Source organism: Xyrauchen texanus, chromosome 1 (assembly GCF_025860055.1).
Source record: "Xyrauchen texanus isolate HMW12.3.18 chromosome 1, RBS_HiC_50CHRs, whole genome shotgun sequence".
Lineage (NCBI taxonomy): Eukaryota > Metazoa > Chordata > Actinopteri > Cypriniformes > Catostomidae > Xyrauchen > Xyrauchen texanus.
Genome location: NC_068276.1, coordinates 50364642 through 50380286, shown reverse-complemented (window position 1 = coordinate 50380286; position 15645 = coordinate 50364642). Strand labels below are relative to the sequence as shown.

Here is a 15645-nt window from a genome sequence, read left to right as displayed (position 1 = left end):
AGCAACACCAGCAGAATGTGCGCTCGTTTAGAACATACTGGTTGGGGTGTGGCAACTCGTAGCTCCTCTGTAAAGGATTGAACACATTTTCTGTCAATCAATGTTTTGGCTATTTGATCGAATGATTGTGTGTGGAGACATTTTCTTTATTTTGGCTGCCTGAGCAATGGAATTGCTTTAATTCGTAATTTTTAAAACCTGCAAAAATCATTCCAAACCAGCCCAAATTTTGTCCATCTGCCCAAGCACATTTTCCCCCGCACAATTCAAATCAAAACTAGTCCAATTGTGCATGAATCTGCCCTACAGTTTCAAAGTAGCTTTCCCAACACTTGACTTTCGTCCTTTTTGTGGAGATTTTAATCATAGCCTCAGTCAACCAATTTACTTTCATTGCATCGTATTGGTGAAAGTGAAACTAAGACTGTTACAGAGCACAACAGTCTGGTTCAGGAAGTAAAAATTATATTAATTTTTTTCCATAGAGTAATTGATTTTCAACGATAACATATGACCATTTAAGAAAAGACCTAGCATTAGCTCCAACGTTGTTCATCGATGGTATATGCCTCTGCCATCAGTCTGTGCTATTTCAACTGCATTGTTTAAAAAATTATTTTTCATAGCAGAATTCCTGGTGAACAACTACATAACCCATGTGTCAGCAGAAGAGAACCAGGGCCAACCTGGCCCCCGAAACTAGCCCAGGAGCAACCGCCAATCCCCGTCACACTGTGAATCACGACATTGGGTCATTCTACCTTCACTCTTAAACTACTTATTTATTTGAACATAATGGAATATTTAGCAATAAATATTAAATATGTTGTTGCTTATAATCAGCAAACTCAAATCAATAGTTTTATATATTCCCATAGTTATTTCTTTTTTTTAATTACATCATTCCTAATTTTTCTTAATGGTATTGTTGTTCGTGTCATCATGGCGGATGTTAAGTACATAGTATCGCACCTTTGTGCTTTTGTCTGATTTTCAAATACTTTTTGGCCTCAAAACAAAGTGTGTAATGTTTTGATTCACCTTTGAGCTGGTTGGTTTGGTTCATAGCTTACAACTCTTTAATGGAGGATTTTATGAAATGCCTTTGTAAAAAATCTATGAGAAAAATACTTCCAGAACCAAGACTGTTGAAAAAGTAGGTGGGCACTGCTGCAATCTATTCTTCCAAACATCTCCTTTTATGTTCCACAGAAGAAAGTAGGTCGTAAGGGTTTGGAACAACATGAGGATGAGTAAATGATCAATAAATTATTTTTGAGTGAACTATCTCCTAAATAAGAACCATAGTTCAGCTGCAAAGACCCCTAGAATAACCTTTACATTTAAGAGTGCTGTTTTTGATTTCTAATTCCCTCACAACCCTCACTCATCTGTGAGATATGATGCTTTTTCTTGCTTCTGTATCAAGGACAGAGTAGTCTGAGTGGCACTGCCACTACAGTGACCTGTACACACACACTGGTTTACTGGTGATTAACATTATTCTGTTGTGCTGCTAAGTGTGATTAACCAGACACTATGGCAACAAGCAATAAATAAACAGCAAGTGTAGAATCGAGACTAGCATGTATTTTTTGAGCATAGCACAATGATTAATAACAGAAAGACCCGAATGATTGAGAGACGTTTTTCATCTGTCTGCCTCTCACTCCCTCTCTAGTCACAAAATGTCCTTTGGGCCACCTCTCCCATTGTTCTTTCTATCTTATCTCTTGCCTTCTCTCTCTCTCTCTCTCTCTCTCTCTCTCTCTCTCTCTCTCTCTCTCTCTCTCTCTCTTTCACTCTTCTCTCACTCTCTGTCCTTGTATCTCTTTTCAACAAGTCTTGTACATTAGGATCTTGTTGTCTTCCTTCCTTTCTATTACATATTAAATCCAAAGCACACAGTAAACCCATTGCATGATCCTATCACTCTCTGCCTTCCCACTGTCCGCTCTCTTCAATCTGATGTGATAAGAGAGAAGCAGGTGTCCCCAGCTGTCTGCAATGTACTCTGGAGTGGCAGCTGTGCTCGTCTCTGAAAAAGGCACTGCATACAGACATCCAATACTCACGACAGGCATTTTTTGACCATCACTTGTCTTTGGTAAGAGACCAAGTGTCAGTCGTTGCTAGGTTACCAGACATGGGAAAAGTGATGTGCACATGACAGACATACACAATGTATCTTGTCCTTTTTGAGGAAGACTAATATCAGAAAACTACTGGACCTATGCAGAGGCCAACACAACTACCTAGAAAGACCTGAAAAAGATAATCACATTCATAATCAAACAAGTGCATAAGTGTGGAATGACAATGCACAATGCCACATATCCCTCAGAATACACAAATGCATACTGTACATATCCACACAAACACACACACAAACACAAATATATTATAATACGTTCAAAACAAAAAAGCAGTCATTTGAGACACATACACATGCTTGGGCACAAAGAAACAAACACAGAAATTGACAACTCTTAGGAACTTAGAAGAGTGCTGAGTCAGGGAAAAGGGCCTTTTTTAGTATGTTAGCCTGAATTAGACTCTATTGCATGAAAACACAGGTGCTATGGGAGATGCTTTCTGGATGACAATGAGTAGTTGAAAAAGGAATAATAGAATACAAGCAGCACACAAGGAGGGTGAATTAGATGGATATAGCATTCTAGAAACAGAGAAAAAGATAGGAAAGATAACCTGGAGAAAAAAAAAATAGGCTATGAGAAAGGGAGGGAAGGAAAACAATATCCCTCGTAAGGAATATCAAATATGTCTATGCAAAGAAACAGATGCAACTATACACAGAGGCGCAAAGAGAGTGATGTATGAGAGGAGAGGTGAACATACTATGTGAAAGAATGAGGAAAAAATACACTGAAAAACAAATGTGTGAAAACACATCAACAACTGAGTAAGTGTGTGTAAGAGTAAGAGAGAGAGAGAACAAGAGGTAGTTAGATGATTATTAGAAAGATTAAAGGAAAGATAAAAAACAATAGGAAAGAATGAGGGAGGCAAGAAAATACAGAGGTGAAAATAGGTAGCGAATGGGGAATATGGAACCAAAAGCAAGTCTAAGGACAGAAAATAGGAAAAGAGAAGTAAAGACGCAAAAATGGAGAGATGAAAGTTTCCATGAGGGAATAACCTTCAAAGGGTGACACTGAAAGAGCTCACACAACAGATTACACAGACTGCACACACACACGCACAAAATCAGACCTTTGCAGGGTCAAAGATTATGACATATTACAACTAACCTTTTACTAAAATACCTGTCAATCAACCATTGCTATGGAAACAGCAATCTGACATTTTAATAAAACACTCTACAGATGAACCACATCGGACAGCTCCATCTCTCGATCTCTTTTTCTATATTATTGAAACACATTTTTGCTGCAATAATATGGACCAAATGTGGACCAAGAATGTAAGTATTAATGCATGTCTCATAGTGGTATTTATTGGGAGGTCTGTGAGTGAGTGTGTGTGAGCGATCAAGACCTCCTGATCTCTGTAGGAAAGAAGCAGTACACATAAATGAATAGAATACATTAAACAGTAAAGTCATCAAGGCACCTCCTCTCTATACATCTCAATATCTCTATCCACTCTTCTCAGCCCTGTTCCTGCCCAGCTCTCCCTCATAAAAATAAATAATCTTTCCTTTGTGTTACGACTATGCGTGGACTGTGGAGAGGAGAGATGAGTAAAATAAACATTGTAGATCTGCAATGTAGATCTTGAATTCAACTTTCACCATTGATGAAGAGAGAGAGAGAGAGAGAGAGAGAGAGAGAGAGAGAGTGTGTGTGTACATGTTTCACTTTATATGTGAGTGCCACATATTTTTAAATGTCCTTAAAAATTCTGAGAAACATGTTGAAAACCCACTAGTGAGGACATTATAAGTGGTCCTCCCTATTAAAAAAAGGCTCATAAATCGCCCAAATAATGCTAAGCTTTAAATCTACTGATGTGCACTGGTTTCTGTGAAGGTCAGGTTTAGGGGTAGGGTTGGATAAGGGGATAGAAAATATCATTAGCCTGCAATGAAATCAGTGGAATTCTATGAGATGTCCTCACTTATATAGTGAAACAAACCTGTGTGTGTGGGTGGGGGGGGGTTTACAATGACTTTTTTGGATTACAAACTGGTAATTACAAGGGTATTATGCTATAAATGTAGTTAATTTTTAGTGTCCCCATTATTCAAATCACTTAAAAAATATACTAAACAATGTTTTTTTGTAAAAATGCAGAAAGCTTTTTTGTAAAAGTTAGGTTTAGGGGTAGGGGATATAATCAATAGTTTGTACAGTATAAAATTATAAGGATAGTCACACCAGTGTGTGTGTGTGTGTGTGTGTGTGTGTGACCCCAACCCTCAACCCAGTACCACTTCATGTAACTGCACACGTGTGTGTGTATTACTAAACCAGTGAAACTGCATGATTTCACAATAATATTAATGATGTTGGTGATAAAGACCATAAATTAATCAAGATAATAATCAAATGCTAATGTCACATTGGTGAGGAGAAAAATGATAATGTAACCAATAATGACAATGTTTTCCCTCAGGAAGCAGCCTAGGAGGCAACTAAATGTTCATCATATAAAGTGCTCTCATTCTATATTTTTCACGATCCCTGTAACAATGAGAGCTCTTTGAAATATCTACCGCATGAATGCTAATATGGATAACACCTTTGTGTTTGCACATTAGAAACATGAAATTATGCCCTCTAAGCATGTCATGGGCTGGGTTGAATTATGGAATGAGTTTGTGTATATGTAGGGTAAGATGGGGTAACAATCCCCCCTTAAGAACAATGTGTCCCAGGTGTCATCTGATTTTTACAGAAAGTATAAAATACATCTGATATCATTCTTAGTAATGTATTTTTGAAATTTAAAGGAAAATATAAACTATAATATAAAATTAAATATTTTATGTAATTCTTTATTTTCACAATTTAGTTGAATTATTGAATAAACAATGAACATCAAATAACAGGATCCCAGTCAAAGAGATTCCTCTTTGAAATATATAATGTGCAAGCCTATGAATATATAAATTAAAAGACACCCATATTTTTTATTGAAGGCATGTCATAATAGCAATACAATGAATAGATGTTCAATCAAGGTGTTGAGAAATGATTTAGTGCCATCTATGGTCAAGAGAAAATGTTAAGGTAGGGGGGTCATCTTACCCCGGGGGGCAATTTCCTCCCATCTTACCCTATCCGTGTACATGTAATAAGCACAAGATGCACAAATTAGCCCGGAACGTGTCGCCCACACATCATTTTAATAATGTGACTGTGAGCGTGTGTCAGTGTAAACTGATGTGTTTTTGCATATCACACACACTGTAAGGTAGCTGCATTTTATACCCGCTGAGAGAAAATGGCTGATGGAATGGGGAGGAGGAGTGAGGAATAGACCAAAAGTGATGTGATTGAGAAATTAGATCTATTCTGATTGCAAGGAGGAAGTGTGCGTGTGCGTGTGTGTGTGCGCATATGACGGTCTCATGAAGACAGTGTGCAATTCACAGTGTGTCTTATTAATTGATCTTTCCATCAACATGTCCCTAAACATGATTTTCTTTCTTTTTCTCTCTCTGTCTATCTGTCTGTCTGTCCCACTGTTTCTCTGAAGGACTATGTGCATTGCTGTGCTCAGGGAGTCATACTGTCATTTTCATCACCTCTTTATCTCTTCCCCTCTCTCACTCAACTGAAATGCTATGATCGCTTGCTGGGCCAGACGTTTTAAGCACTTTCTTGTCAAGCTTTCTCTCCCTCTCCTCCCTATGTGCATCCATTCCACCTCTACTGAGCACTCAAGCTATGACTTATTCATTTATCCCAGGATTTATTATCTTTAGCTATGCATTTTTAACAGTATATTTTTTTAGGTACACACATTTCACGGCTGAAATACATCTCTGTCACTGCTCTCTTAGAATGGCAGCTGTTCTACATTCCGTGAGAGAAAAACAGAGAAAAAAGAGAAAGTTAAATGAAAAAAAAAAAATGGAAAGGAATGAATTGGAGAGACAGGACATATTAAAGACATAGTTTACGCAAAAATAAAACAATCTGTCATAATTTACTCACACCCATGCTGTTCCAAAACTGTAAAATTTTCTTTCTACCATTAAACACATAAAGAGATATTTTCTTTACAATGAAAGTGGATGGTGATTTATACAGACAGATAAGTTCCAAAAATAACAAAAACCACCACAAAAGTATAATAAAATTAGTCCATAGAAAAATATTACGAGTCAGAATAACATGAAAGTGAGTAAATTATGACAAAATTTTTATTTTTAACTGTAGTTTATCATTTAAAACGTCATTAATTTCCTGAACGTTTACAACTCTAGTGGTATTTGTTATGTTCTTTGGTGTCTTTTGTTGTTGTGCTCTTATGTTGAAGTTCAGTTTAGCCCCTGTTTCCTGGTTCCTGTTTCTTGTTTGGTTTCTGTCATGTTCATTGGTGTCTTTTGTTGATGTGCTCTTATGTTGAAGTTCAGTTTAGCCCCTGTTTCCTGGTTCCTGTTTCCTGTTTGGTTTCTGTCATGTTCATTGGTGTCTTTTGTCTTTGTGCTTTTATGTTGAAGTTTAGTTTAGCCCCTGTTTCCTGTTTGGTTTTTGTAGTCCTTTGTAGTTTGTTATTATGATTGGTGTTCCCTTGATTATTTCTCCTTTCCTGATTATTTCTTCCAGGTGTCCCTCATTCTCTTGTTTGTTCCTTGATGTATTTAAACCCTGGTTCTTTGTTCAGTCTTTGTCGATCGTTGTTGATGTTTCTCGTCGTGCTCAAGGTTACCGTTTATGTTTCTAGCCTGCCCTTCGTGGATGTCTTTCCCAACCTGTGTAACCCCCGTATGTTCTTCCGAGTTTTAGTTTCGTTTTCCCATTGTGGACCTTTTATTTTGTTCCAGTGTTTGTGTTCCCTCTGCTTTCTTCAAATAAACTGCATTTGGATCCAAACCCCCACGTCTGCCTTCTCCTGAGTCATTACAGTATTTTGATGCGCCAAATAGCATATTTAATTTAAAGATGAAAGATGAGATGTGAAATATGGCAATACATTACTTAATACAAAAGCCAGTTTGTCACAAACTTGTCTAATCTCTTAAATCACTGAAATGATCAGGAAATTATTGCATATAAAAACAAACTCATTCAGATCAGTGTTAGCTGTGCAAATGTATTTGTATAAGGGCCCAATTATTTTATTTAAACAGTACACAGGTACAAATTCTCAGTACAATTACTAATAAACTGAGTTCAAACAGAATACTGCTATGTGGTTGTGTGCATCCACACTGGCAATGCTGTTCTTCAAAGCCAAATGTCAACACACATAAGAAGAGAGTTAAGTGCACTTTCTCAGCACAAACAGACAGCTAAGTTGTCCTCTCTTTCATCTCGATAAGTACACTCCCTGAAAATCGGTTTCAATAAATGCTGCTCGATGACTCATCAAAATAATGCCTCTCTGAAAGAGTGTGCAACAACGTGTGAACGAGTCTTTGTGAGTTTTATTTTTGATTGAGGGTTATGCTGAGAAAAGCAGAGAAAGAGACATCCAGATAAATGAGTGTGGCCACTTTAATGGCTATATTGTAAAATAATGGGATTGTAGCTTTAAAGCACAAGGGTTCTGGACAAAAACTGTAATAAACTTTTGATTATCTTATGCCGAGTTTACACTATTTTAAACCCGGTTTTCGCTCACTGACAGTTTTGTGGAGATCACCAGCAAAAGCCTGAAATCGTAGGCAAATCAGAGCGAAAGCAATGTATGAACTATCAAAGATGCGATTTGAGAGAGGCACCGACACATCGCCGATGTCAACGAGATATCTAGGATGTTAAATATCTGGACCTGTCTGCGATTCCAAATTGTGCAATGTGAAATATAATTTGACTGAATACAAATGCAGCGTTGACCTACAACCAATGAGAGCGCAAGAAATGGGGCACGGGAAGTTTCAGTGGGAGGAGTTTTGAACTAGCATGTCTGCGGTATCAAGAAAAATCAATAAAGAAGAGTTGGAGAGAAATTGCCAATTTTCTTGGCCAGTCAGGTAAGCATATAGGTATTTTCATTAGGAGGTCCTTTTTCATATTGTAACCAATAAAATATATGATTAAAAACATCCACATCATATTCTGAAACGCATAACATATGATCATGCATTTGTTTTCGTATCTCGTGTCACTTCTCGCGTGTACTCTTCTGAAACGTCATTGGCAGATAGTGAAATGTTTTGTAACGTGTTCAGCCCTGTCGCCAATTCCTCATGTAATTTGAAAATGCTACGACTTCAATGACAAGACAGACAGTTGTGTAATATGAATGGTACCACGATCCGACGTCTTTGAAAGTTGTGTAGTGTGTAGGAGGCATTACTGTTGATGCAGCACAACTTACCATACAATAGCAAAACTCTTAAACATTAAAAGTTGGTATAAAACTAGCAAATTAGAGAGAAAAATTATTAATATCATTAATGATACATAAATATCTAATTGAATAGCTAAAGCGATCTGTTACTACATAATGTTTCATGTACTTGTATTATTGATACAAGTGATGTTTCTGTAATTATCTAATAGACATACCTCTATGCGACCTGTGTCTGGTTGAAAACCACGGGAGGGGTCTTCTGTGGTGACCCGGCACTGAATCGCACAGCCATTGATGCGAATCTTGTCCTGTTCGAGACCCAGCTCAGGAAGACTGCGGCCCTCACATATACGCAGCTGGGCATGAACCAAATCCACACTGAGAGAGGGAGAAAGAGAGTGAGGTATTATCAGCATTAACAGATGAATAACCCCTGAAGTGGAGTGAAATTTATTACACAAACTTGAAACACCACTCTCACTTTTATCTTAGACAATTACAGCTGCTTAATTAATTAGCTGATCTTCTTTTTGAAATGATTATCCATGAAACAAAATGTGCCTACTTAGTACTCACAACATTATCAAAAGATCTACTTTGATTCTTTCTAATCCATTATGATGTAGACATATTGATTGTTGATGAGAGAGCTGTTTCTAATGTGGACCATTCAAATCAGTCCTTTGGCAATTCATCCAATTAGGTTTTATCAGACTAGCTTCAGAGTCCATGAAGTCATGTAGAATTAGATTAAATTTTGAATTAAAATGCCTTAATGAAGAGTACTCAGAACAAATACCTAATTTAATAAATATTAATATAACTATATATATTTTTTCAAATTATATATAACTATAATTTTTGTGTTTATACATGCCGTCATCTATGTTTTGCTGCAGTGAAATTACTATACAACACCGATAAAAACAGCCGCTGGCCCAAGGGGACCTCACCTTTTGGGGTATTATTGGCATATTGTGAAAACTCCTGCTGTGTCCCATGGCAAACAAACCAAAAATTAAAAGCTTAACGAATTATTAAATGATTACAGAATTTTTATTTGTTACAACATTTTAAAGTTTAGTCTTGATTTAAGTGATATAATCCTTTAAAACGTTGAATAGTGCAGCAGAAATCAAGCATCAACTGAGAAAAATAAATGGGATGGCATTAAACATTTATCTAATCTCATCGATTATAAATGCAATTAAATTAACAGATTAATTACATGAATTCAATATTAATCAATTAAATCTGTATACTGTATGTAAACATATGTATGTTTATAAATGTGTCAATATGTAAAATGATTACATTTTAGATGTGGTAAGTCAATATTGTATGTGTCGTGTCCATGCAAACATTAGAAAATATATGTTTGCAAGAACCAAACTTACCAAAAAATATACCCAAACTCTCTTGATATCACGTTGGGAATAGATGAAGGTTTAAAAATGTATTTAAATTCATGGTTAGCAGTACAGCATATGGTGGTTGAGATGTTGCTTTGACATTTATTTGCAAAACAGGTGGTGATCTAATAACTTGGCATGCAAATACTCATAATACAGTATGTAATGCATGTTGCCTTGCGTTTAGCTTACAGTAAAACACCTGTACAGATCTTTCACTTGTCAACACTAGCATATAAATTCACTAGAGGCACATAAAGCTATGATCAGATTAACAGTACATAATGATCATTTGGAGGCATGTAAGGGAACTGAATTAATTTTCAAAGTGTAGTCTCGTCTCAAATGAAACACTTAAAGTTTTTTACTACAGGGACACATTTACCATTTAACAACTTATGGAAGTGGCGTTTGAAGTGCTTGTAATGTGTTGCAGCTAGCTTTCTAGCTATCTCAACCAAAAAGCATGGGATGTGGATTGGATAAAAACAAACTGATTATACCCTCAAAAAGAAACGTGACTAGGGATGCACCAAAATGTCTATTTTCGTTCTTTGGCCGAAAGAGAAAAGAAGGCAGAAAAATGTAACAAGAAACTATTAGTTTAAATCTGGTAACATAAACACACACATGGAGAAAAGGCATTGTTTATGTTGCACATTAAAGTCCACATTCCCAGAAGTAAAGTGATTGCTCTCATGATTATTAGTGCAATTATGAAGAGCAATTTCCAGTGCTTCGATTATGTGCATTACTGTCTATCATCACCACACTGTCAAGCTCCAAAATGACATAAAATAAGCATGAAGGCACCATTAACATAGTCCATATGACTTGTGCATTACATTCAAAGTCTCTTGAAGCCATCCAATAGTTTTGTGAATTGCAAAGTATGCATTTAATAAGTAAATATATAGTCTGCAGGCACAGCACACTTTAGTGAATAATGTACTGTTCTCTTGTTGACACTCATAAGAAGACATGCACGGGCATGACTCCAAACACTACTGTTAACATGTATTATGATAGAAATTTTGTAATTGTACAATGTAACTTTATTATTATTCAATTACAATAATATTTATATGGACAGAGTAATGTGATATCCTAAGGATGTCCATTAAAAAATCCATTCCAGGTCCACATACAATGTGGCTTCATGTTCACAGAAGATTTTCAATAGAATTACTGTTGATTTTGCTGCTACAATATCGAGAAGAGTACACAATGAAGGTTTTTTAATATGCATTTTATATGTTATTCTTCTGTCTACTCTATTTTATAATGACATATGGTTACAGAAAAAGTGGTTTTGGAGTACCTCTAATTATAATATTTAGATTTTGTTCAATTATTCCAAACAAATTAAAATAATTTTCTTTATGTTGCGTGTGCATGTGAAACTTCAAAGTGAGCATGCGTCCAGAGATACTTTTCCATTCAATGCCCTGAAGGCATTCCACATCAATAGTGATTCTTGTTTTTGCTTCCTCTTTAATGAGCAACAAAATAGGACAAATTACTGTGAGAGAGGACAAGCATGAGATACTCATTAATAAAGCTAATTCTATTATTCTATGAAAATTCAAAAAAAGAATACAATATATTTTAGAGACCTTTGCCAAAATGCATTTTATAATGAAAGGCAATACTTTCCACTGCAGGCTTGAATAAAAAATTCCCGTTGTTGTGTTTACAAGTCAGATTTTCAGCGCTCTCAATAACACATGCTGTTTTGCATTTGCTTTTTCATCTCTCTCTCTCTCTCTCTCTCTCTCTCTCTCTCTCTCTCTCTCTCTCTCACACACGTTGGTGCAGCTATCCTTATGACTCTCCATATACATATTGATTTTTATACTGTACGGACTATAGATAATATCCCCTAAACCTAACCCTCAAACAAAAACCTTTCTGCATTTTTACATTTTCAAAGAAATATAGTTTAGTATGTTAATTTGAATTGTGGGGACACTAGGAATGTCTCCATAAACCATATTTATAGCATAATACCCTTGTAATTACCAGTTTATAACCTAAACAAATTTCCTCGTAAACCACCCACCAGCACACGCGCATGCACGCACGCACACACACACACACACACACACACACACACACACCTGATGTTCTCTTTATTTGTAGATCAACATAAAGCACATCATTCTCAAAGGTTCATTTCTGCATCATGAAAATCATTTTTTATGATGTGACATCTTAAATACTGACTTCTCACCCTTTAAAATTCACATTCCAGTCTGCTTGGGCTTTGCCTCTTGTTGTATTTGTGTAATGAAAGACATGATTGAACAGGTATGGAACATTTCTTGTGAATATTCTGCACATATATCTGTGTCAAGACTTACCATAGTTGCATAGGATCATTTTTACCAATATTGTCTAGATCAAAAATCCTAGAATTACTGTAAGATGAATGTCAATTCAAGAATGCCCTACCATACAGTTCAAAGACAAAACAAAGACACAGCAATCACACCTGGTGATAGCAGCTCCAAAAATGCCTGTCATTTAAATATTTACAGTACATACACTCTCACCTGTGATCTGCATATAGACAGGACACACATGCCATTTCTTGGCTTTGGGCATCACTCTATTTTTAAACAGTGGACTCATAATTAATGTCTGCCTCTGCTGTTGAGCTGAGAGACATAGTGAGAAGTTGAGACTGAGTGATGTGTAGAATATTTAATGTCCCGCACGCCAGGCAGGGGAGAAGTGTGACACATAGAGAGAAGGAAAGAGTTACTTCTCCTAACAGCACAGAAAGGGCAAGAGAACAATAATGCCATTCATTTGCTGAGAATTATGGAAGCCTCACAATACAAACAAAATAACAAAAAATGAAGACAAGAGGAAGCAATTTTAGGGTGAGATGGAAATTGGAAATAAGCAAAGATTGCACATGTTTTTGACAGAATAGGTGGTGACGACCTTGGTTACTGGTCCAGGGTCAAGCTTATGCTGTGAAATCTTAAGGTCACAGAGGACAAGTGTCACTTAATACTGATCGAAGATCAGCAGGAATGTGCTGATGAGTTTTTAAACATGGGTGACCTTGAGTGGTTAAAGCCACATCCTTCCCACAAACAAAAACACAAACACTCTCTTGCTTCTTCTGCATATCCAATTGCAAATGTGGACATAAGTGCTCTGTTCCAAAACCTAGTGAGCTGCCTATAGATGCAGCATTTTAAGGCATCTTAGGCATGCTTCTGATGCAAAGGCTGTCTAAAAGGAAGACAACTTAATACCTAATTTTAGCAAATTCTTAGGACATTGCATGTATCCTACATGGAGAAGGCAATACACTAATACACTGTAACATGCTTTGTGAAAAAAAATAAAAAATACCAACATGGCGGACGACGCAGAAGAAATGTAAATATTGAATACTGAATATGAATATTCAATTTCAATAAAAAATGTTTTACTGTAAGTTAAAAAGAATTACTACACACAATATTTTTGGTTGCCAAGTTTGTTTATGCTTATTAGAGTATTTAAAATTTAGAGCACTGTGTCTATCTTGAAATCAAATTAGGGTCTACAGTGCTCCTTCTGATTCCTTACTCAATTTTTGCAGTTTATTTATTTGTTTATTTATTTTTGTGTGTGTGATGTTTCAGCCTATGTAGTGTTCCACATTCTATGATGGTTAGGATGCTGCCTTAATGCAGTCACACACACGTCGTGGCTAGGACACGGCACAGAAATCAAACACAGGGCACGTCGATGCGTGGAGTGGTGGTGGCGTAGTGGGCTAAAGCACAGAACTGGTAAACAGAAGGTTGCCGGTCTGATCCCCACAGCCACCACCATTGTGTCCTTGAGCAAGACACTTAACTCCGGGTTGCTCCGGGGGGATTGTCCCTGTAATAAGTGCACTGTAAGTCACTTTGGATAAAAGCGTCTGCCAAATGTATAAATGTAAATGTAAAATAAATGGTTCAATTGGCAGACAGTACACGCAAATGTTACCAAGGTTTTTCCCTTCTTCAAGAATGAACAATGCTAGAATATATAATCTATGTCCTCTGATAATGATTTGGGAATAATGGAATTTCTGCGAGTTGCGCTGCGTGGTGCGGCAGAAATTCGATCAGCCTCAAGCAGAGTCGTAGATGGGCGCCACCGACAGATGGCGAGATGTGGTGGCGGTGTGCGTATATTGAATGAAAACAGTGGTTTAAGATTTTAGAAAGGGCCATGTCGTCCGCAAGACGCGTCCAGTGTGCGACCCCCAGGCAGTGAAGCAGCATTTTTGGATAATATTTCATGAACACAAATGCAAATATGTTTTTGTGTAATCCGTTTTATTTTTTCCAAATTCCATTTTGTTTTTTTTTACCCAAATTCCCTGTTTTCTGTTTTTATAAAAAAAAAAAATATTCTGTGTCTTAGAGTTTAATACAATTTTATCATACAAACTGTCTAATCAATTAGATTGATAAAACTATGATCAAATTAAAACAGAGCAATTACTTATCAACAAACCATTGCATTATTTTCATCAAATGAAGTGCTTCTATGTGTGTTGATTTAAAGTAATCAAGGCGAGACAAAAAATCATGTAAAAATCTGTATCCCTAAAACTCCAAACATGTCTAACCTTGGAAATGTTCTTTAACTGATAAAAACAAGACTGAACTAAATTCCTGAGGTGATATACACAATTTTACTTCATATCAAAACAGACGCCCACATTTTTCACTATTTGTTGAATATTTGGGAAGTGCTGACACAATCTGACTTTTAAAATCTTGACTGATTATAATAACCTCTGTTCTATCAGTATTTAACTGAAGAAAATGACATGCTATAATTTTTTTATATATGATACAGATGCATGATTTTAAATGACAAAATGTTAAGAATTATATTATTCAGATAATTGGGGATTCAATGACAAATTCAACTGCAGCTCATCTGCATAGTAATGAAAATTAATTGTATTAGTTGTATTTTTGAATCACAGAACCAAGCGGTAACGTATATAGTGAAATTGATGTTGGCCCTAACAGGGATCCTATAACATAGGAGGCAGGCAGGAGAGATGCAGGTGATGGTAATGTGATGGAACCCAAATGCAGTTTATTTACAATGTTCATCAAATGTGAAAGTATCAATAAACCAAAACAAAACAGAATACATGACATGAACTTAACTAAACTGAATTTTACTTAGCTATGACTACGACTATGAAAACAAGAACCAACCATGAAGATGACATTACATCGACAATACACAACAAGGAACAAAGGCAAACATGAGGGCTTACGCTAAGTTCCATTTAAAGGGTTAGTTCACCCAAAAATAAAAATCCTCTCATGATTTACTTACCTTTAAGCCATCCCAGATGTGTATGACTTTCCTTATTCGGCAAAACCAAAGTGAAGATTTTTATAAACAGATTTCAGCTCAGTTTGTCCAAACAGTGCATGTAAATGGGAGCCATCAGTCTGCTGGTTTTTGATTGTCCAAAAGGCATATTTATGCAGCAGAAAAGTAATCCACACGACTCCAGTCGATCAGTCTTCTGATGCAAATTGCCAGGTTTTTTTTTTTCATTTTTGGGTGAACTAACCCTTTAAGATGGACGTGGTATATTCCAACTTGATATCTCCGATCTCCGACCATAAAGGCATTCCATTGCCAGATGCTCGGAAAATGACGTGTAAGGAAACAAAACTGCTATTCTCCTGTTAGCTTAGCAGGAGTTTGACTGTAACCAGAGATGTCTCTTAACAAACAAACTGAT

General features: G+C 36.4%; 1 protein-coding gene across 1 annotated transcript in view; it reads right to left on the bottom strand.

The window, feature by feature from the left end:
- LOC127651876 (pyruvate carboxylase, mitochondrial-like) overlaps positions 1-15645 on the bottom strand; it is a 198989-nt gene that overhangs the window by 121512 nt on the left and 61832 nt on the right. Inside the window, exon 8 of the mRNA XM_052137919.1 lies at positions 8670-8832. Within this exon, the coding sequence (XP_051993879.1) occupies positions 8670-8832 (163 nt within the window). The remainder of the gene's footprint in view (positions 1-8669; positions 8833-15645) is intronic.